At 34.8% G+C, this 23,330-nt stretch overlaps 1 protein-coding gene across 3 annotated transcripts in view; it reads left to right on the top strand.

Annotated features, from left to right (window-relative positions):
- Positions 1-958: 958 nt before the first annotated feature.
- The window catches only part of LOC136031305 (protein nervous wreck-like), a 121,987-nt gene continuing 99,615 nt past the window's right edge, over positions 959-23,330 (top strand). Inside the window, exons 1-3 of one of the 3 annotated variants that reach the window (XM_065710759.1) lie at positions 959-1,312; positions 17,181-17,281; positions 19,887-20,021. In XM_065710759.1, coding sequence (XP_065566831.1) covers positions 1,166-1,312; positions 17,181-17,281; positions 19,887-20,021 — 383 coding nt within the window. In that variant the 5' untranslated portion in view covers positions 959-1,165. Of the gene's footprint in view, positions 1,313-4,224; positions 4,417-5,008; positions 5,123-17,180; positions 17,282-19,886; positions 20,022-23,330 lie in introns of those variants that run through there. The other 2 variants (XM_065710761.1, XM_065710760.1) reach the window with 2 other exon arrangements.

The raw sequence follows: 23,330 nt of genomic DNA, 5'->3' as shown, positions 1-23,330 counted from the left end.
TTATTTTGGAAGTCTTTTATAGGACTCAATTTTTCTACTCTAGTGAACAACCAAGAATTGTATTCTGTACTCAAACAAATCCTTTAGTTTTGGCTCAAATATGAGAGATATGTAAACAATTGGAAAGAATTTATCACAACACTCTAATGCAGTGAGTGATTGTACTAAAACAAAGCGAAGTGGGATTGGTTTGCTATTGCTCTGAAAGGAAATCAAATTTTTGCAAAGCTCTTTCGTGACTCCTAATCCAAAGGCCATGTGGAGATCTAATCTATCAACCCCAAGCAAAACATAAAACTTTTGCTGGTCTGTAATTTACCATCAAAACTCCCAGCAGATAATTAAGTCAAGTAACTCGGTGGAGAAAAATTGTTCCGTTTTTTTTTTTTAGCTCATATGCGGAATAACGAAAAAAATAGTGTTACATTTATAAATGTTTTTTTCTTTATAATTGTTTAAATGTTCTATATTGTAAGGTGTTCGACTGAGTTTGATATTATCTATGTTTATTCTATTTGTTATTTGCATATACACTAAATGTGTTAAGGTAAACAAATGAGGAAAACATTACACGAGAATAAATAAGTGTATAATAAAGTGATCTCATTGCTGCACAGGGAAGGGATGACCCGAGTCTTCGTATTATTTCTATATTTCTACCCAATTTCATCCGCAGATTAAATATATGAAGCTTCCATGATAGATTAGAGTCAAAATTTACAAAATATATAAAAATTTTAGAGAACTGCATGAAATAAAACACGTTTTAAATACTTAGTTAACATTAAGAGTTACATATTATTAAGTATAATCTTTCATGTATATATAATTAATATGTATATATATATGTATATATATAATTAATATGTATAATCTTTCATGTATATAAGTATAATTAATATGTAACTCTTAATGTTAACTAAGTATTTAAAACGTGTTTTATTTCATGCAGTTCTCTAAAATCTTTATATATTTTGTAAATTATATATACTTTTAATCTTTCAGCTGCTGTAATTTATGAAGCTTTAAATTACGAGACAAATTTGGCACAAGTCCGAAACAGCGGAACACTTGAATGTTTGTTTTCCAGGTTTTAGTAACAACCGTCTCATGCACTTACCAGGTTTATTTATTTCAAGAGTTACAGTAATGATGTGTCCTGGGTATGGTCGTGGTTTTGTTTCACAAGCAGCAACCCTTAACAGTTTTTTTTTCTTATAACAGACTTCCTGGTGCCAAATACATGACTTTGCTTGATAGACCACTAGCCCACCGCGCAGGTTGTACGCAGGTGTTGAGCCTTCGCTTGAAGGTATGTTTGAAATCTTTGTAACGAAGGTGGATAGGATAGCATTCCCAGGGAGAAAAGTTTAAGATAGATGTGTAACTGAAACATTGCTGCCTCTCAGTTATTCTTTCCGAAGTGCTTCCTCCTTCAGATGATCAGAATAAGATAATTTTTTTTGTTTCGTTGCCTTAGGAAATGCCGGTACAAATAGAGAAATCTTCTCAAGAGGCGAGTGGGTGTACTTGTCGAAAAAAGAACATTGGCACAACATTGAACTTTTTTTTATATGAAACAATAGGTCTCTGGTGCTACATCCTGCTTTAGTAGCCATATTTTGTAACGGGACTTAAGCAGAGCTTTATTAAGGAAGGATCGAGCTTAACGTTACACATAGTCCGCAATATCTAAGTTGCTTGGCTTATTGCAGTGACACCTTCAGGCATTGATATTATTATGCTGCAGTTGACATTATTCTTTTCTCCCATATGTCGGGTTTTCAATTCTTTGAGGAGTTGTGTCATGTTCTTTTAACACTTTGGAACCGTGAATTATGGTTTTTTAAGCCCATGGACTGAAGATTTTCATATATTAATGAAGGGAAGCTTTTTCATCCCTCTCTTTCGGTAACATCACAATGAACAACTGGGTGAGGGCTTTTTCAAAATATTATTTTGCTTTAAAGACCTTTTCTAATTTCCAACATTGTGTCGCAATCCAATGCCGCCTTAAAGTATTTTTTTGTATTGGCAATCACTAAAGTCTGCTTTTTAAACATTACCACAGTTTTATTACGGATTATAGTCACAGCTGAGGATAAAATTTTACCTACGTTCGGCTGCAGCACCAGTTTTGGTGAGCATATTTTGCATATTTAATGAGATTATCAGCCTTTATTTTATAACTTTTATTTACTGCACTTTTATTACTGCATGTTTGCATATTTTGGTGAGCTTTTATTGACTGAAAATTATAACTATTATGGATTAACCAATAGGATATTGAAGAAGAGTGAAGATTCAAATATAGATTTTTGAAAAAAGATGCTTGGAACAGCAGTTTCCCTATCTGCAAGACGAATCTGGTAAATTATTCAAAGATATATTGTTAGTAGATAGTACTTGGAAACAAACTAGTGTTAATGTAGGCTTTTCAAACTAATTTCTTGCAATTTCAATTCATCCGGTTTAGTAGTACATGTTTGAGGTTAAAATTAAAGAAAATACATCATTTGTAAATCTTTATTTTTCTTCATCAGCAGGTGTAACTAAGGTGCGGTTCGGGCATGAGTCAATAGGGTAATTGGTACTCCTAGTTCTGTTGGGTGCAAACATAAAAAAAATCACACTCCATTCGTTAATCTTAGGAACTTTGTTGCTTTTAAGGTACTTGCTGCGTCTTTCAAATGTAAATTATGTAACTCAAGACTTGGTACACAACTGTCATGTTTAATCCTTTAATCATTTTGTACAAAATGAGATTATCAGCCTTTATTTTATAACTTTTATTTTCTTTTTTTGAGGATAAGGCATGTTTTAAACTAAATGACTAGAACTTTCAGAGTTTCAAGCGACTTTCACCCTAATTGTTTTTACTAATTTGTGAAGTTTAGGTTGAGTATGAGTGTTTATGTGTGGGTTTATTGTGTGCGCGAGTCTGTGTTTGTGTGTATCTATTATTACTACTTAAGGGAGATTAGAGGTTAAATTCGTAATCTTCTGAATATTTACTCATTTCTTAACAAAAACGAGAAATTTAACGTTTTTCAGATAGTGCCTTCAGACTCGTGATGCATGTGGCACATGATTCGCAGGGGATTAACTCTTTTATCTAACTGTGTGCAAAGTTGCATGTTAATCGTTTTAAATGAGCAACTTTAAAAGTAATACGTTTTTCATGGTTAGAATTTGTAGAATAATGGATTTTGTAGCCATATATATTGTAATAAAAAGCTTGGGTATTTTGTTTTCGGTTTCTATTGACCAAGTCTATCCCTTTACTTGTATTTTGTTACTAAGTGCTGTTTGATCCGAGGCTCTCTTAAATCTGAAGGGGGGCTACTACTCTCTCCTTCATTTCCTATCTTTTTCATTCAAATTTCATATCGTAAGACAGTGCTTTGAGAGCGTGTATGACACCTGCAAAAAACGCCCCTCAAAATATGATGTAATAGGATGGTCTGAAATATCATAAATTAGTTGTTAGTTAGTAGTGTCCATGGTGTCCAAGGCAAATTGTTTTAAAAGATCTTATAGGGGTGTTCCTCGTAGACTATGGCAGTAGGAGTAAGATCCCCCATCCAAAAAAAAAATTCTTAGTGGTGCTCTTATTGCCAGCCCTAGCTTTATTATCTTTGGGCCGCTAGGCTTTTGTTTGATGTTCAATGGTACACAGAAAAATAGTGCTATATCCCCCAGCACAAATATTAAACGTATAATACAAACAATACAAACAGAGCCGTTCAAAGGGAGGGGGGAGTGACCTGGCCAGCTCTCCCGGGCACCGAGACTGGACTGAGCTGCCGGAGGTTGCCCACTTTGATCACATTTTTCAGTTTGACTCGGCTATTTTGCTTATATCTGAGTCGGATGGGGGCGCCACAAACCCTAGGAGCGGTTTTGAGTACGAAAATATTCATAGGAATCAAGCGAGATTAGATACTAATGTCCAAATAACCCCCTCCATCTCTTCTATTAAAACATCACAGATAATTAGAAAATGCAGGCACAAAAGCACACTTCCAAGGGTCTAAGCCCATTTTCTTGCTTGAGGATCCACCGACCATTCTCCATAAGGATTGTTAAATAGCCGTACACCACTGCTTTAATTTTTTCTTCAAGCCGCACATTAATATATTCAGCTCGATGCAGCTCTAAATTAAATGCCTAGACTAATTTTTTGTTTTATGGAGACTACTTGACTTGGAGGAGTCCGCCACCGCACAGCTTTATAACCACTGAAACTGGATAGCTCAATTTACAGTTTTTGGTAATTATAAATAGATTCGCTATTGGAAAAAAGCTTTAATCGAAAGCAACATGGCCCTATTTGTGGCAAAACTGCATTTTGGTACCACAAAATGGCAGAAAATACCACTTTGATGTAGCGCAACATTATTACCTGCATAAAAAGTAAGTAGAACTTCTAACCTTCTTTCGAATGAGTTTTTTGGTATTAACTAGGACTATTGGCTTGATACGATTACCAATGAGGATGAGGAATGGGGACCAATATATATATATATATATATATATATATATATATATATATATATATTGTAATATTTTCGTGATGAAGAGGAGAAATAACAAGTTTAAATTATAGAAGGTCAGCTTTTGTTTTGCATTAGTTGCGTAAGGGTACTGTTTAAGTTGAGTCCTCTAGGGTATTAGACTGTGTAAGGCCTGAGTTGTATGCGTTGAGGTGTTAAGAATCCAGGCGTGTCCTAGTTCTTAAAATTCGCCCTTTTATCAAGACATCGTAGTGAAGAAATTTCTGCTTTCCTGTACTTTATTAATCACAAAAATTAAACGTAAATACACCACTGTCCTTTTAATTACTTATATCTTAGTGAATGTCCTCACCTTACTTTCGTCTAAGTTCTCATTAATTGATTTTTCTCTTGAATCAATAAAATCTTCTCAACAGCACTCATGATGTCATCAGTCTTGGGATCGAGATTGCGCTTCGAAGCCGGTTCCCCTTGTTTCCAAGTTTGGGAACTTGCCGTTTCTGATTGTAGGACATTAGTATCCTAAAGATTTTCGAACGTCCTGAATATGTAAAAAAGAGGATTCCATTGCCAGCAAAATGTCTTCACATGGCTCCATCAAAAAGGTTTTTTTTTGTTATATCTTATACGACTTTCTGCGAATTATAATATATTTTATTTCTAGAGCAGATAGTGGCTAAATCTAAAATTCCTAAAAATTGCAAATTAGAATTTACATAAGGATTTAGCGGGAAAACATAAGAATTTATCGAAAAAATTCAAATTCAAAACAGACTTGAAACTTTATGCTGTCCACGGATCTTAAGCCCTTCCCCCTCCCATATCTACAATTGATGCATTAATATTTAAAAAAAAAAAAATTGTAAAGTGAAATAGAGAAAACGCTTATAACGAGTTTAGGAAGTGTAGTCGTAATCTATCGTATAAAAAGCGTAATCATAGTAGGCCTATAATTTGGTTTCTATTAGAATTGCACCGGAAAGTTAGACTTTTAGTCTTGCCATTTCTGTAGAATGACCGTTCATGTTCCATTCTTTGTTTCAAGCAGAGGTACAAATATTAGGAGTGGGAGTCCAAGTCGGCCTCCTCTCCCCCATACCCATTGTTAGTAAAAAAGAAAATTCTAATCATTAAAGAAACACTTGTAAATTTCCTGTCCGTTTTAAATTGCTAATGTGCTCTATTTGTCTATTGGTTTTGTTTGTATTAATCTAAAAACGTTTTCCACGAAATAAGTTTGTCACAGAGAAGTAAAAAGCTATATTGAAGGGAAAACAATCCTTATTTCGAGCTGAATGTTCCTATTTCTCATAGTATCGAAAAAAATACATCATAACCAAGATTATTCAACAAAACCACTGACAGTTCTGATTGACAGTTTAATATAAATATACTGATATTTCTTCCTTAAAGCCTTAATAGTTTTGGATTTATTAAAGTTAAAAATGTGAAAACATTTAAAATGTAATTTGTTTTCAGTAAGTGCAATCTTAGTTGCTGCTCGTTTTGAGTTTGACTTTGTTATTAATTGCAGTTTCTGTTTGTTCTGGGGTTTCATTTATTTATTGATGGTCATCCTTAGCAGTTTTACACTTGAAAAATTATTTGACTTTATTTCTGCTCATGTACGGTTTAATGTAGCTATTTACTTTTATTTGAAAAACTTATTTCATGAAAAAAAAAATTTCTGTTTGTTTTGATTGACTTTTTCATTGGAAAAGAAAAGATGAATCGAAGCAGAAGTAGTAGTAGTAGTAGTACAGTTGCATTAGTAGTAGTAGTAGCAGTATAATAGTAGTTGTAGTATGCACATGTTGCCTTTTGCCCAGTTGAATATCCCCCTCATCTATTCCTGATATCCGCCCTTTCGACAATTTGTATGCATATAGTGTGTTTTAATTTAGTTCATTTTTATCCTCTATATTTTCTCAAATTTTCACGTTCATACCCTTAGTCTTAATAGTACTTGTATCATAGTAGTGGTGGTAGTGGTAGGAGTGTTATTGGCAGGATTAATGTTGCATTAGTAATAGTAGAAACAGCAGTATTATTAGCGGTAGTAGTATGCACATGTTGCCATTTGGTCGTTGAACATCCCTTCGTGATACCCTGAAAGTTTCAGCTCGATACGGTAAGTCTTTCCAATGATATTGTTGATGTGCCCTTTTGACAATCTGTATGCACAGAATATGTTGTTGATTTAGTTCAACTTGCCTTTCAATATTTCCTCAAAATTTTCACTCCAATACCCTCAGTCTAGGCATTACTCGCTACAGAAGCAGTACCAGTAGTGTTAGTATTAGTAGTAGCGGTAGTAGTTGTAGTATTAGTAGCAGTAGTAGTAGTGCGTAAATGTTGCATTTTTGGTTAATTGATCGTCCCCCTTATCATTTCCTATGAAATTCCAAATTACACTCAATCATTCCTGAGTACGCCTTTTTGACACCCCGCATTTACATAATGTTGATTCAGTTCAACACTCCCCTTAATATTCTCTGAAAGATACACCTCAGTATTTTACGTCTTTTTGGACACTAAAGGTCAAACATGCCCACCTTTCTCAATAACAAATACTTTATGTAAACAATAGCGAATTGTATAACTTATAGCCCTTGGTATGACTTTTCAACTATGTTGAAGAGAATGGCTACCTCAAAAGTTTCATTGGATGGATCTGGGGAACTGATGGGCGTGGCAGGTGGGGGGGGGGGCGGCTGCTCTTCAATCACTTTTGACTCTTAAAAATGGCACTAGAATTCTCAATTTACAATTGAATGAGCTCCTTCCGAGATTTCTACGACAGCTCCTTCTATACGAGGTACCTTGGCCAGAAAAAAAAATAACACACTGTGCTCACACCGCTCTTTATTTAGGCAGCGTTATTGCGCTGCCTGTTATTATGACTGAATGAGTCCTATTTTGTTAGAGAGTTCTTAGATATATTGACTTGGCTGACTTTTATTGTCCGGACCGTAATCCTTTTTTTGGGGGGTGTGCGTCTGTTTTTCTAAAAATAATGCAGTATGTAATGCATTAATAATTTTATAGGAGTAACTTTATAAAGTTATGTATGAATCCAAGCCTAGCTAAATACTACATACTTAGAATCAACATAAGAAGTAGGCTTATTTGATTTTTGAATTTTTCGAAATTCCATTTTTTAGAGTTTTTTTTATTGTTGACGACAGTCACTCTTTACTTTTTGTATGTGCTCTTTACTTACCACACACTGCCATCAGTGGCGTAATTTCGTCAAAATCTTGACGAAAGTCAATTTTCCAAATTGAAGCGAAAATGACAGTGAAAACCAACAAATAAGCTATTTGGTACCATAAAGGTACCATTTAGTATTGTGTTAGTACTATAAAGGTACATTGTAGTAATATAAGGTAAATATGTACTAAAAAAACGATCTGTTGCTGTTAATGCTTAATGTGCCCTTAATGTGCATATATATAGCCCAAATTATTTTGTAACATAAACTAAAGATTTTATGAAGATAGTATTAAACTAACTTCACTTCTTAGGTGTGTTTCCTTTATTTAAAAACGCTGTGTTTAGTTGGGGGCGCTGTCCAAATACTTCCTTCCCCCTTAACGTGCAGAAATATAGCCCAAATTATATTGCTATGTAAACTAAGGTTATATGAAGGTTAAGGTTATTTTTCATTAGTATTAATCTAACTTCACTTCTTGGGTGTGTTTTGTTTAATTAACAATGTTGTGTTTCGTTAGGGGTGTTGTCCAAATATACCCCCCTCTTAACGTGCAAATATATAGTCCAAATCCTATTGATATGTAAACTGAAGGTTACATGAAGCTTATATTTCATTAGGATTAACCTAACTTCACTTCGTGGTTGTGTTTCGTTTAATTAACAACGTTGTATTTCGTTAGGGGCACTGTTCAAATACTTTTCCCCCTTAACGTTCAAATATATAGCCCAAACTAAATTGTTATGTAATATAAAGGTTATATGAAGCTTATATTTTATTAGAATAACCTAACTTCACTTCTTCGTTGTGTTTCGTTTAATTAATAACCTTGTGTTTTGTTAGGGGCGCTGTCCAAATCCTCCGCCTTCCCCCCTTAACGTTAAAATATATAGCCCAAATTATATTAATTATTTAAACTAAAGGTTATATGAAGCTTATATTTTATTTCGATTAACCTAACTTCACTTCTTGGTTGTGTTTCGTTTAATTAACAACGTTGTGTTTTGTTAGGGGCACTGTCCAAATACTCCTCCCCCCTTAACGTTCAAATATATAGCCCAAATTATGTTGTTATGTAAACTAAAGGTTATATTTCATTACGATTACCCCAACTTCACTTCCTGGTTGTGTTTCTTTTAATTAACAACGTTGTGTTTCGTTAGGGGCGCTGTCCAAATACTTTTCTCCCCTTAACATTCAAATATATAGCCCAAATTATATTGTTATGTAAACTAAAGGTTATATGAAGCTTATATTTCATTAGGATTAACCTAACTTCATTTCTTGGGTATGTTTCGTTTAATTAAAAAGTACCAAGACTTCTTTCACACTTCACGATGGCGTTTGACGTACGCCGTAGAATAAGCATTTATATAAAAGCGCCCAGATTGAGAATAGAAGCCTATCTGCTTCCATTTGTCCTTTTACGAATCTTTAGTTCGTCTCATTTTTTATGGTACTTGGTATTAACCAAGTGACATATGTCAATCGCAAATTCTGTCGGTCGGTTGGTCTGTCTGTTTGTCGGTCAGTCTGTGCCGGTTTTGCTAGTTTAGGCACTTCCAGATAAGCTAGGACGATAGAATTTGGCAGGCGTATCAGAGACGAGACCAGAATAAACATGAAATAGTCGTTTTTCCGAGTCGACCATCTGGGGGGAGTGGGGGGACAGTTAATTTGTAAAAATTAGAAAAAAATGAGGTAATTTTAACTTACGAACGAGTGATGGGATCTTAATGAAATTTGATATTTAGAAGAATATCGTGTCTCAAAGCTCTTATATTAAATGCCGACCGGATCTGGTGACATTGGGGGGAGTTGGAGGGGGGAATATAAAATCTTGGAAAACGCTTAGAGTGGAGGAATCGGGATAGAACTTGGCAGGAAAATTAAGCGCAAGTCCTAGATACGTGATTGAAATCACCGGAACGGATCTTCTCTCTTTAGGGGAGTTAGGGGGAGGGTTAATTCTGAAAAATTAGAAAAAATGAGGTATTTTTAACTTACGAAGGAGTGATCGGATCTTGTTGAAATTTCATATTTGGAAGGACCTCATAACTCAGATCTCTTATTTGAAATCCCGACAAGATCCGGTGTCATTGGGGGATTTGGGGGAGGGGAATCTTGGGAAAGGCTTAGAGTGGAAAGATCAGGATGAAACTTGGTGGGAAGAATAAGCACAAGTCCAGGATACATGACTGACATAACTGAACCGGATCTGCTCTCTTTGGGAGTTAGAGGGGGGAGTAGTTCGGAAAAAATAGAAAAAATGAGGTGTTTGTACCTTACGAAAGGGTAGTTGGATCTTAATGAAATTTGATATTTAGAAGGATCTTGTGCTTCAGAGCTCTCATTTTAAATCCCGACCAGATCTGGTGACATTAGGGAAGTTTGGGGGGACCGGAAATCTTGGAAAACGTGAAAATTGAGGTATCTATCTTACGAATGGGTGATCGGATCTTAATGAAACTGTATATATACAAATACCTTATGTCTCAAATGCTCCATTTTCAATTTGAATCGAATCTGAGGACACAGGGGGTTGGAGGGGGGAAACAGAAAACTTGGAAACCAGAAATCTTGGAAAACGCTTAGAGAGGAGAGATCGGGATGAAACTTGATGAGAAGAATAAGCAAAAGTTCTAGATATGTAATTGATATAATTGGGAGGGATCCGTTCTCTTTGGGGGAGTTGGTTGGGGAGGGGGGGGTTAATTCAAAAAAATTAGAAAAATTTTGGTATTTTTAACTTAAAAACGGGTGACCAGATGATAATGAAATTTGATAACTAGAAGGAACTCATGTCTCAGTGCTCTTATTTGAAATTCCGACCAGATCTGGTGACATTGGGGAGAGTTGGAGGGGGAAACTGGAAATCTTGGAGAACGCTTAGAGTGGAGACATCGGAATGAAACTTGGTGGGTAGAATAAGCAAATGTCGTAGATACGTGATTGACGTAACCGGACTGGATCCGCTCTCTTTGGGGAAGTTGAGGGGAGGGGGCCAGTGCCTTGGTGAGTTTGGTGCTTCTGGATGTGCTAGAAGGACGAAAATTGGTAGGCGTGTCAGGAACATGCACAAATTGACTTGATAAAGTTGTTTTCCCTGATTCGACTATCTGGAAGGCTGAAAGGAGAGGAAAAATTAGAAAAAATGAGGTATTTTTAACTTGCGAGTGGGTGATCGGATCTTAATGAATTTTGATGTTTAGAAGGACCTTTTTTCTCAGAGATCTTATTTTAAATCCCGACCGGCATTAAGCCTCTGACTTTCCTTTTAAATCAGTCTATTGATTCTTAGAATTTTGCTAGAGCTCATGCCATATGAGCTCTTGGCTCTTCCTACCTTGTCACAAGGGCCATATGAGCTCTTAGCTCTTGTTTTGTTATTAAATTTAAAACAAAAAGCTTGCAAGGGTTTATTTAAAAGTAACGATATGAGCAAAGTTATGCTCTGAAATAAGCTGAAATAGTCATATATCAAGTCAAAAATCTAAGGGAAATATTAATACGAATCATAAAATGAAGCCTAATGTGAGCATAAATTCATATTAATAAGTACTGTGAAACCCCGCAAATAAGAATTGGACTCCCTGAAAGCCTCTAAAAATATGGAATTTTGTACTTTACTAAAACGACATGTTAAAATATCTTTTATCATGACAGTAAAACAATCCAAAAGTAATCATGTTTCCGGGAAAAACTAAGTAGTTTCTCAAATTGTTTTTGACAATCTTCTCTATTTTTTATTCCACCTCAAATCCCCCAAAAGAAAAGAGTGTCATTTATACTTTTATGGAAGTGATACATGTTTTGAAAGTTTTTTTTTGTGAATATGTTTAAAACCAAAAATCAAAATACTATTCGAGTCTCCAGAGAAAAAAACCTTAATAATTCCCGGAAACAGATGATGTTACGATCAATATAGCTTTACTATTTGAAAAGGAGACTTGTTTTCGTCATAATATTTCCTTTTAAATCTATATCATCCAAAAGTACGGAAAACTGATTGCTAAATCAACGTTTAACGCGTCAATGGATAGTTTTTAACCTATATGTTTAGTTTTCAAGCGTAAATGACGCTAGCCTTTGGAGGGGTTTAAGGGAGAGGCTTACCAATTTTTATAATTTACAATTTATGGTCATAATAAGCTTGGCTTATCATTGTTGTTTTATTTCGATTCGTTTTATTATCGCTCTATGTTTCTTAAAACTAAATTTCTTCAGAGGTTTGCTTTGAAATTTGATTTATGTTTGTTTCTTAGATTAATATATTTTGATTATTTGCAAAGTACAGGAATTATTTTAACATTTATTTGTGTTTTGCTTACGAACTAAAAATCATATTACAATTCAAATTCAGCGTGAAATTTGAATGCTCAATCGGAATATCCAATCGCACTTGATATGTCTGCAACGATCTTTTGAGTTAACGTTTCACGAAATCTAGGCATTCTAAATTTTTCTAAAAATAAATAAAAATAAGTAATATAATAAGAAAAAATATGCCTTTTTAAACTACCTAGAAATAGAACCCTGTGTCGAAGTGCCTTTTTGCTTTACTGGTTAGGAACCGTTGCACTACGGGGTATATAACCTCTTTAGGGAAATTTACCGCTATCTGTGAATCAAGTACTTAGTGTGTTTAGATTCTTATTTCTGAATTAATATGTTGGCCTTAGTTTTGTAATCAGCAACTCGACAAAATCCTTGAGTACCACTTTCTATGAAAATCAAACGCCTAGTGTATAATGTACTCAGTGTGTTTCGGTTTAGGAGTTATGATGTTTGTTACAAACTTGGCATCAGATCTATAGTTAACAGCCATATAAATCCTTAATTACTTGCTTTGGTGAGTATCAAACAATTCAAAAATATTTATTAAATATCTTTTTATTTTGATCTTTCATGCTCTATAGTAGGCCTTAGATCTGTTAGGAACAAGCTTAAAAACCATTAGAACATTAAATTTTGGCGGAAATAAAAAGTAATTTCTGAATGGGTTGATTTAGGGTACTCAGAAAGTGACCCCAACCAAAGGAGATCGGAGATGGACCATTCGCACTGTTTACCAATAAGGGTTGGATATGGAGCGCCTAATGCCTACTTAATGGGGCTGAGTCTATCAACCAAAGAAGGTTAGAGACGGAGCCTTTGCAGGGTTGACCAAAGGAGGTTGGAGATAGAAAGTCCACACCGTTGACCAAAAGGGTTGATAGATAGAGTACACACATTGTGCCCATAATAGGCTGAAAAGTACTTATTGTTTACGAAAGGACTAACAGACTAATTATATATGCTCTTTCTCAAAATGGTTTCGAAGATCGTGTGCGCTATTTGCCAAGTGGAGTTAGGGACAGAGTATACACACTATTAACCCAAAGCGCTTGGATATGTAGCCTTCGTACTGTCAAAAAAGGAGGCTCAAGCCGAAGTGTGAGAACCATCAAATAAAGAGGGATAGAAACGAAGAGTAAGTTCTGTTTAGCAAAGAAGGTTGACGGTGGGGCTTACGTGCTCTTGATCAAATCGAATGGAGTCTGTGCACCATTGATCAAAAGATTCCCAAATGATTGCGACTGAAAAGTTGTTACCATGTACCCATATTCCCGAATTTACGGGTACTGGGGTAAAAGGATGCCAATGCAGAAGTTTCACTTTGTGTCCTTCAATGCTACAAATCGAAACATTTGAGGCTGTATACGTTCTAGACTTCAAAAACGTGGAATACATCGCCCATTTTATTTATGAATTAAAATACAATTCTCCATAAACGAAGTTTTTCAAAAAAAAGTAAAGAACCATATTAAACCAAAGACGAGCAGAAATAAAAAAAATAGTTTAAGCGTAAAACAAACATAAATTACGCAACAGGATTAGGGCTAACGGCCGCAGTCATAGTCGCAGTCACATTCACATAAGTCCCCGAAGCCACCGTAAGTTTCAATTCAGCGGCAATGGACCAAATTATAAGGGGTGGAAGAACGCCACAGGCTTAACGGCAAACATTTCGTCGGCGTGTCGCCTGACACTGATCGGTGGTGAGCAATTGGCGTTTGTCCATTTTTAGAATCTTTCGGTCGTTTTTTGTTTAGAATCTCAAAAACTTCTTAGGGCAATTCCCTTTCCCTTCTAAGCTAGATTTCTTTTCTTAGGGCAATTCCCTTTCCCTTCTAAGCTAGATTTCTTTTGATCCACAGCTCCTTTTCAGCTCCTTCGTGATGATCAGACCTCTAGCAGAATAAGGACGACACATGAAGCTTAACTTCTTTCGAATATTTGTTTAATCCGAATTACTGACAATGAGAACTTGTGGTGCCCAACAATCGAATTGACACAAAAAAAGGGATTACAATAAATTTCCCTACACATTATCTCTGTGGTTACTTAATAAAACCTCAAGGGAATCCGATGATTATATCTTCTTCTATGTCTGTAATTTCTAGTGATGTTGCCAGCATTTCACTTTTTTGACTATCATAGCCCTTCCTCAATTTTCCTTTCTATGACCATCTGTTCTGTATGATGACCCATACAAAAAATATACGTAGGAGATACATCACGCTTTACTTAGTCAAGGTTATTGCATGAACTGTCAATTCATAAGATACGTGTGTAGGGATAACGGCTTTTAGGTGTGTGGATCCATAAAATCTAAACACGTTTACTCTCAAATCAATTCTTAATTTTCTAAAATTCTACAATTTTCTCTTAAATTAACTTTCATTTTTTTTTTGTTTTATATATCCTCCCTCCACATCAAAACTTCATTCCTGAGTACAAGATTGGGCCCATCGTAGTTTGGGTTCAAAACCCTAATATTTTAGTTTTTGTAATAAGCTGTCAGAGGAATATTGGTTATGATACAATATGAGAAATCAGTATGTAACAAAATTCACCGAGTTTAACTACACAGCTCACTGGTCATGGTAGGGACTGCTGCTGACCCAATAAAGAGATTACTAGACAATCCTTCTAAAGGCCTTTTGTCAAAAAGTAAAACCGCTCGAGGTACCAAACGATGTTAGCCATGCCTTCATTTGGCTTGTTTCATCAGTATTGTAAAAGTTATTTTTAGGTGATTAAATGAAACCAAGTCCATACCATGATAGAGATGACGAAAAACTGTAAAATTTTCACAAGAAAAAAAACATCACTAGTAAGGCGGCGAACGTTTTTCACGAGCATCACAGCTATATAAAAAAATGGAACATCTTAATATCACTATTTTGGAGCAAGCTTGCACAGCATCAATGCACCTGCGCATTTACTGTGTTTTTTTGTTTTTTTTTTTTTGTTTTTTTTTCAACTTCAACTTTTCGTTATTCAACTCAAAAAATACACAAACAATATTATGCCCCAACAGAGAGCAGAACTCGTAAGGCTGGGACAGTGCAAAAACATAGGAAAAACATCAACATCTCATCGTAATAATGATTTCAAAATATAATACGGTAGAAGACACACAAAATAGAAAAAAAGCTCAAAAGATAAGTAAATATGTAAACATCGGGCAGGAGGGGCGTGGGAGGCCATCCCAGACACAGGGACACAAAAACAAACACACAAATAAGAAGATCAAATAATTTAAATTTCCATCATCAATGGTAAATAATCAAAATTTTAGCAAACAATCTTTAATATTTGCTTTTTTAAATTTAGCTGAGATTTTTGGGATGGATCAAACAGAATTTTATCATTCAGCTTATGATTGTTAGCAATGAAGGGTATTCGGTATCTGATCGAAAACCTTAACCTTTCAGAGCTTACAAAAGGAATTCGATACATCCTAGACCTCCGACAATCCGAACGAGGAAGAAAAATTAACAGAGATTTGTCATAGAAATAATTTTTAGAATTTTGGATTTGAAAATGCCATATGGAAGTATTTAATATTCGTATATCATTTAAATCCAACAAATTTAAGAAGAGGAATAATGTTTTAGTTTCCGAAACATTTTCAAGTTGTGAAGGTCGATGTAAGAAATTTCCAAGTATTCTTATTGCCCTATTTTGTAGTACCTGTAAGGGTTTTATATGCTTCCAAAATTTATTAAGATATACAACTGAGCAATAATTCAAATAAGAAGTAATTAGAGAGTGGTAAATTATTTTTAAAATGGTAAAAGGAAAAATATTCTTCACACGGTACATCGACCCAATATTTTTAGCAAGTTTTAATCTTAAATACTCAATATGATTATGAAATGACAAAAGGGGATCAAGAAAAACTCCTAAACAACAATATGATTGGACCCTACAAATTTTTTGATCACCAACCTGTAGCTCCTCACAAGAAATCTCTCGAGTGGAACGTTTTGATCAACCAAAAACCATAAAATTAGTTTTCTTAAAATTCGGTACTAGTTTATTAGAAACAAACCATCGATTAATTGAGGTAACACTTATAGTCAGATTTTCGATCAATGTCAATGAATCCCTAGCTTTAACTGTTATAGCTGTATCATCTGCAAATAGAACTGCATGGCTAATATGCTCATGCAAACCTCGGGGAAGATCATTAATATAGATCAAAAATAAAAGTGGACCTAATACTGAGCCTTGGGGGACACCAATATCAATAAGACTTTTTAAATTAGTCGTTTTTCCACCGACATTTACTGTGATTTTGCGTCCGCATAGGTATGATTTAATAATTTGCAATCCTTTCCCTTGGGTGTTAGAAACTGTTTTAAGGGTGTCAAAATCGAACCAGAAGGATCGTGAAATGGCCTTTCATTCGATGAAAGTAATCACATGGTATCGCTTTCAACTAATAGAGGCCCTATCCCCAGACGTAAAGTTATAAAAAGTGAAGGTTATTTTACGCTTTTAGTCAAGCCGTTATTGACTGCCAATGAAAATCATTCTTTGTGAGATCAGAACTTTATGATCTTTCTGGTTCGAATCTGGCACTTTTTATACAGTCTCGATACCCGCCATACATGCACGAAGGCAGTGGTCCAAACAAATTATATTTGGGTGTGTTTATTACCCTGACTAAAAAAAAGAAGAAAATAAGTCTGTTTATGACCTGGGTTGCCACCAGGTCGGAAAGAGAATCACTAACGTATTAAGAAAAGAATCCCTAAATGAGCTAAAAAAATCACTAAATTTCTAATTTGCCTCTTCTTGAAAGCACCAGAAAGTGCGTAGTTTATAAACTAATAATTGACAACCCCTATTCAAATATAAAATTTATTTTATATATAGAACCACCTTTTCATACTAAAAATATCTGAATTATTGGAGTTTTTGTTATAGCAGAAAGTATTCAAAATTCAATTGAATCCAACACATGTATTTATAGACTATTAGAGATGAACTTGATAAAGCTGCAAAACGTTAAACGACCATCCACTGGATTATAAGTAAAGTGTTCAAATAGTCGAGCTTATCATTTCCATGTACGTCAGTTCATCTATCCTTTTAATGTTTTTTCTTTTCAGCCTTCTACCTATTCTAAAATTCTGAAGACAGTACATACAGATCAGATTGCAAAGCTTCAAGTTAAGAACCAACAAGAATGCGAACTTCTGGAGGATATTCGGTACGTTATAGGAAGACGGAGCTTCAAGTTCCAGAGAGAATTTGCTTCAAAATAGGCATTGATGTTGTCACAGATGTTTTCTAAATCTGTTATGAAGAGACTTTACTTTGGGGCATTGTGCAAATTAACAAAAAAGAGAATTAGGAATGATTTTTAAACAAATACGCGGCAAATAGATAACTTATTCACCTAACTAGGTAATACAAAATAAAAATTATCATTTTTCAAGTTAATAGCAAACACCTCAAAATACTTTCAGAAACGCAAAGTAACCAAGAAAAAACTAAAATTTGAGAAAACCAAAAATTGCCTACTTTGCATCGTAATTGTAGACGGGGTGCAAAGTCATGTACCTAAAATTATATTAAAGTTAATGCGCTGGCTAAACAAATGTTAATTTTAGGGTTGTGAATCTTGTCTGCACGTTTCATATGCGCAACCTTCCGGTCTCGTTATTTTTGATTAGTGTGCTTGCTTACTGTTTAGGTTTTACAAATTGAACCAAACCTCCTAAAATTGGAATAATGAAATCTTGATTTTTGGGCAAATAAACATACATTTTTTTGCTTCAAATTCTATATAGTGTTCAATAGGGTTCAGGATTTAGACACAATGAAAACTTTGCCTTTCATAGACATATTATGAAATTCCTACAGTACCGGTAGCCCGGCACTGCATATGATTGTCTATAAGTTTAACCATTACTTTATCATTAAGAGCCCAAGAGCAACAAATTCAATTGCCCCCACGACATACAGATACAAACATTTTATATTTAACCTTTGTTGTTTTAATGGTAAAATACTGGCCAGACACGTAAGCGGCTAGATATTGAATAAATTTTTCATTCCGGCGCTTGTTGCAGTTACCGTTGCTTGTTCACTTTTAAATTAACATGAATAAAAGAGACGGCGTATGGAAAATAAATCGGGTATATATAATTTCGGCTGTATATTTTCATATTAAGGATGGGGGACGTGGCAAAGTAAAGTAATGCAATTTTTTGGATGGTGCAAATATTTTAGAATTTTTAAAATAGTTTTCAGAATTTCATAGTTGCATTTTGTCCCAAAAGTTCCAAAATAGTGAAAATATATTTTTCTTTTTACCTAGTCCAAAACATTCGTTGACAGGTGTTTTGCCAAAAACTGTTGGACATCTGAATTTACTGAAATATAAACCCTCTACCTCCTACCTCAGAAAAAAATTTCTATTTTCAACTATTAATGACTTGGAAGTGACAACAAAATAATGTTTCAAAGACCTTCATATCGTGGTAGGAAATGTGTTACCGTTGTAGGTAACACCATTGCATACTGTGGTAGGAAATTTGAAATCGTAAAATGATGAAAAGCAAAAAGGAATTAGCCGAGTCTTTCAAAATACATCGACATACTATGGGCCGAAAATTGTTTCAAGAAGAGTTGAAAAGGTAAAAATTTTAAATTTTGTTAATGAGGTAAGGATTGATTATGAAACTTGTGGCTAGTTACATTAAAAAAGGACTGTCTAAGTGTCTATTTCTATGCCCAATGTTTAGGTGCATTTTTGAAAGCGTATCACTTTGTATGCGAATCGGACACATTGAAGGACAAAAGACATGAAATCTCTTATTTTGGAAGATATAATCAAGAACATTTTTAAAATATGTTTAGAAATGAGTATTTTGCTATTTTATTGTTTTTTAAGGGATCATACTGCTTTTGTTTGTACTATTGATAGATTGTTTGTAATATCTTTGTGATTATGCAGAATAATTAATCCTTGGCGATCAGCTGCCAAATGGGAAGGAGGTTTAATTCTCAAAATATTTCAACTAGTGCAGCTGGAATCTTTACATTTAAATATTGTAAATGAATTGTTCTCATCGTGCTTTTATAAACGATGTTCCTAAATTTACAAGAATAATGAATTCAATAGAGTCTTTGCTTGTGCTTGACCAAGGAATTATGAATGAGGTAATTTGTGAAGATACGACGTTATAAGTCCCAAGATTTAATTTTTGTTTCTTCGGTTGAATAAGGATTGTGATGATTTAAGGAAAGACTTAATTTTTGAACTTGATGAGACAAAAGTTACTTAGCAGTGGAAGTATGCACTTTTTCACTATTGTATTCTTGAACCATTTCATTCTGAGGGCAGAGCGTACTTGAGCCAAATTTAATTTTGAGATTGTCTAAGGTGTCCCTTACTCCCTGATTTGACAACAATGCGAATATCAAAACTGCAACGATCCTAGGCCGGCCTCAAATGTATAGGAGAAAGCCTTAGAGATACAAACTGGTTTTTCGCCTTTACCATTCCTTTTCTAGTGTCTTGCAACTTCTTCAAAGCCTTCAGTATCTTCATCATAGTTGACGAAACCCTTAATTTCTGCTGCTCGTTTTCAAGCTGCTATTTAACCCCTTTTAACTTAAAGAAAACTGCTTTTAGACCAGATTGGTAAAGTATTCACCTTTATTATTATGATTAGTTTTTAGAACAAATGACGTTGCTTTTAGTAGCATAGTCAACATGAAACTTAAAAAAGATTTATAACAGGTTCTTACAGATTGATAGTCTCAGAACAATGCTTCGATCAATACATTTGTATCTTATATTTTAGGAATTTTATGAAACAACGATCGTCAATAGAGAAATCTTGTGCCGAGTCACTAATTAAGGTGTGCGGTACGTACCTTAGCAAAAAGGTTCCCCCTGTTTCTGAAACGGCCAAAGAGCATTTAACTTCGGATCAAAGGTAATCACTTTATTAGGCTAATTTTTGGAAGCAATAACTGACTTCTGTTTTTGCAACTACTAACTAAACATTTTTTTTGCTACTTATCTTATTCATTTCATTTAAAACTTGCTATTTCAGTTTTGGATGAGGAAGGGGTTAGGGGTGCTGTAATATCAAGGATACACTTATATATAGGACGTAGTATTGTTTTGATATATCAAAGATGAGGTGTATTTTTCGGAGCCAGGGTTATTTATAAACAAAAATGAATTAATAAGAGGAACCTTTTTTCAAAAGTTGAACCCTAAAAACATTACTTCACTCTGTACGAGACTAAAAAGAAATCCTCTGATTGCGTCACTAGATTCCCGTCAATATTTCATACTAATTACTAGGACCAAATGAAATTGCATGCCAGTGAGCTCTAGTAATTGACAAGAGTTGGAACTGGCCCTAGTGTTGACAATACAATCACCGACATTCTAGTGTTTGGTGTTTCTTGGGAAATTTTTAGTGTAAAAATAAGGCAAAATTTTTTAATTAATGCCATTGGTAAATTAGTGTAAAACGAGTGGATGATCTAGGCTTCTCGAAAGAACACAATTACTAAGATAGAAAAATGCCAAGATATTTCAAACACTAGATGGTAATCGTGACTTTTTTTGCCACTAGCACCACTTTCGACTCTTTTAAGCTGTCCCCAATCTTTCTTTTTGGACATTATACCAAAGAGCATAAAGAGGAGTTGTCTTAGGCCTCCCCACACCTGTGTTAGATAGTGTGCTTCAGTTTCAGTTGTTTAGTTTTGTAACCACAGCCGTCACATTTTATTAGCTATTCCCACTATTCGTTATCCTTAAGCGTATGTCAGACAATAAAGTTAAATAGTTTCAACTTTTTTTTCTACCCGTGGTTGCCTATGTCAACTATTGAGGCAGTAAAAAGAATACAAACAACTATTCTTGATAAGTTCTTTTCTATGAAATTTGAGCAAGTAAAAAGTAAGAAAAGTAAATTTATTTTAATTATGATACTTTATCATAGTAAATCAATATAGTGATTTATCTTTATCGATATTAAGAGAAGGTTATCTTAATGTTTGATAGGACCATTGATTTTAAATTGTGTTCGTTTTGGGCTTCGATTGATCTTTAATAATGGTTTCTTTCAAACAGTAGATTAAAAATAAAAATTTGATTTAAAACAGTAGTTTCGTTGAGCAGGTTCTTAATAGTGTCTTTAATACGGAGCTTCCAGTAGACGGTATTCTTGTTTATATGAATGGAAATTCTGCGTCATTTTTGATCTTCTACGAGGCTGAAACTATCACAGCCTCTACAATAGGATGTTCCAATGTTTGAATACCTGACTTTAGACCTTAGTTCCTCCTGTGTTACCAGAGGAACCTAGGGCATCCAGAAAGAGCCACCAATCATCCCTCATATGCGTTACTGCCCAGACATCTTCCCATTGGGGTTGGACTGTCGAATTGATGAGCTTCAGTTCCCGCTGGTATGTAAGACGAAGTGTATTTTTGGCTTTCTTCTTCTTTGGGTTCCCTCTGTTTGCCACTCGAGTACCATTCTGTGGAGTCTATCTTCCGCCATACGGATAACGTGTCTCAAGTAGCGCCATCTTTGTCGGTGTATGACATTTGTTACCAGGGGCTGATGCGCGATAGAGCGAACTGTCTGGTTAGTTATATGGTCCTTCCAGTTAATATTCAGTATCCTGCAAAGACAGTTGTTCTCGAAAGCGAGAATTATCTTTCCTTGCTATTGGTTCAGTTTCCAGCATTCACAGCTATAGATGAGGGCAGAGAGGACGTTACTGTTGAACAGTCTCAATTTCAGTTTCAGGGAGTACTTTTTCGATCGCCAAACTTGCTTTAGTCAGCTCTACTGGCTTGTCTAATCCTAGACTTCACCTCTTTTTCGCTTGATACACATTGAAATATATTATATAAATATGAAAAGAAAAATATTACCATTTTTAAATAACTGAAAACAAAGCTCTCGATAGCACTTGCCAACCCCCCACCCAAGAAACCTCCAGGCAATACTATGTTGCCCTGCCTCGCTTTTCCTCCTCTCTACCGGTAGACACCTGATTGCAGTATCTTATACAACATAGAAAAATATCATTGCTAGTGGAGGGCATTGTTATACCAACAATAATTTTTTTCTGCAATAAGAAGGTATGTATATTCCAGTAGGACCCTTATTTAGGCCTAATCTAAGAGAATGGAAATAAGAAATTAATTCCTGCCCCCCTACCACTTTGTATATTTATGTAAAGACTCATTGAGAGTTGGATAGTTTGTTCATTAAAATGCGTTCTTTTAGAGACCTGGCTATCATAACCCCAACCAACCTACACACTGACCAACCACCTCTCCTTAGTTAAAGCGGATGGATAATTTTACATCACTAAGAACTTACAATTTCTCTTTGAATGAGCCCTCTCCCAATCTTCTAGGACCATCGGTTTGATACTAACGCAAACACACACAAAAAGAAAAGATAAACACACATACGTGATCTTTCCTCTGAGAAACAATCCAAAATTCTTCATTTTGAAGATAGGAGCTTGAAACCTCTATAGTCAGGTTTTCTGATTTGCTGAATCTACGACTGGGATTCTCTTTAAGAACATTTGACCTTTAGGTGGTGTTTTCCCCTTTTTGAAATTCGGCAATTTTTCTCACGCTCGTGACTCTTGATTTATACAATTAAGTGAACAGAAATTATTTTGTATATGATGGAGGATTTCTCCTCAGTACTTCGCTCTTCACGTTAAAGTTTTTTTGTACTTTAAAAAAGCTTTTCATTCTAATTAAACAGACCTTGTGTTTCAGGAGTCGTTCTTAAAGATTTGGGATAAAAAGTCAAACCTTAGGATATAGAGTTAGGCATTTAGAAGAAAAATCTCCCGTCATATACGGGACAATTTCAGTTAGTTTAAAGTTTTATTTCTGCTTCTTACTTTCAGTTGAAAAAACTTCTTTTTGTATTTAATTTCTGTCATTTTTCAAATAATATCGAGAAATCCGCCTTCCCCTTCATGGGAAACTTCTCTTCCCCAAAAAACTTTCTGTACGGAAAGCTCCTCCCGTGTAAAATCCTATTCCCCCTGGTCACTCTGGACAATTTCATCCTCGCTGAATATAGCCCCAAGAAAATTTCTTGTGGAAAATTACGCCTTGAAAATTATCCTTAGCCCACTCTCATTTGAAAAAAGATTTGTTTTTATTTCATTACTGATGTTTTCAAATATAACCGAAAATACCCCCTTCGTTGAAAAATTTTCCTGGAAGTCCCCCTAAAA

The sequence above is a fragment of the Artemia franciscana genome, chromosome 9 (genome assembly GCF_032884065.1).
Source record: "Artemia franciscana chromosome 9, ASM3288406v1, whole genome shotgun sequence".
In the NCBI taxonomy this organism is placed as follows: Eukaryota; Metazoa; Arthropoda; class Branchiopoda; order Anostraca; family Artemiidae; genus Artemia; species Artemia franciscana.
Note: the sequence above shows the minus strand (reverse complement) of the source record. Positions and strands in the feature narration are given on the sequence as shown.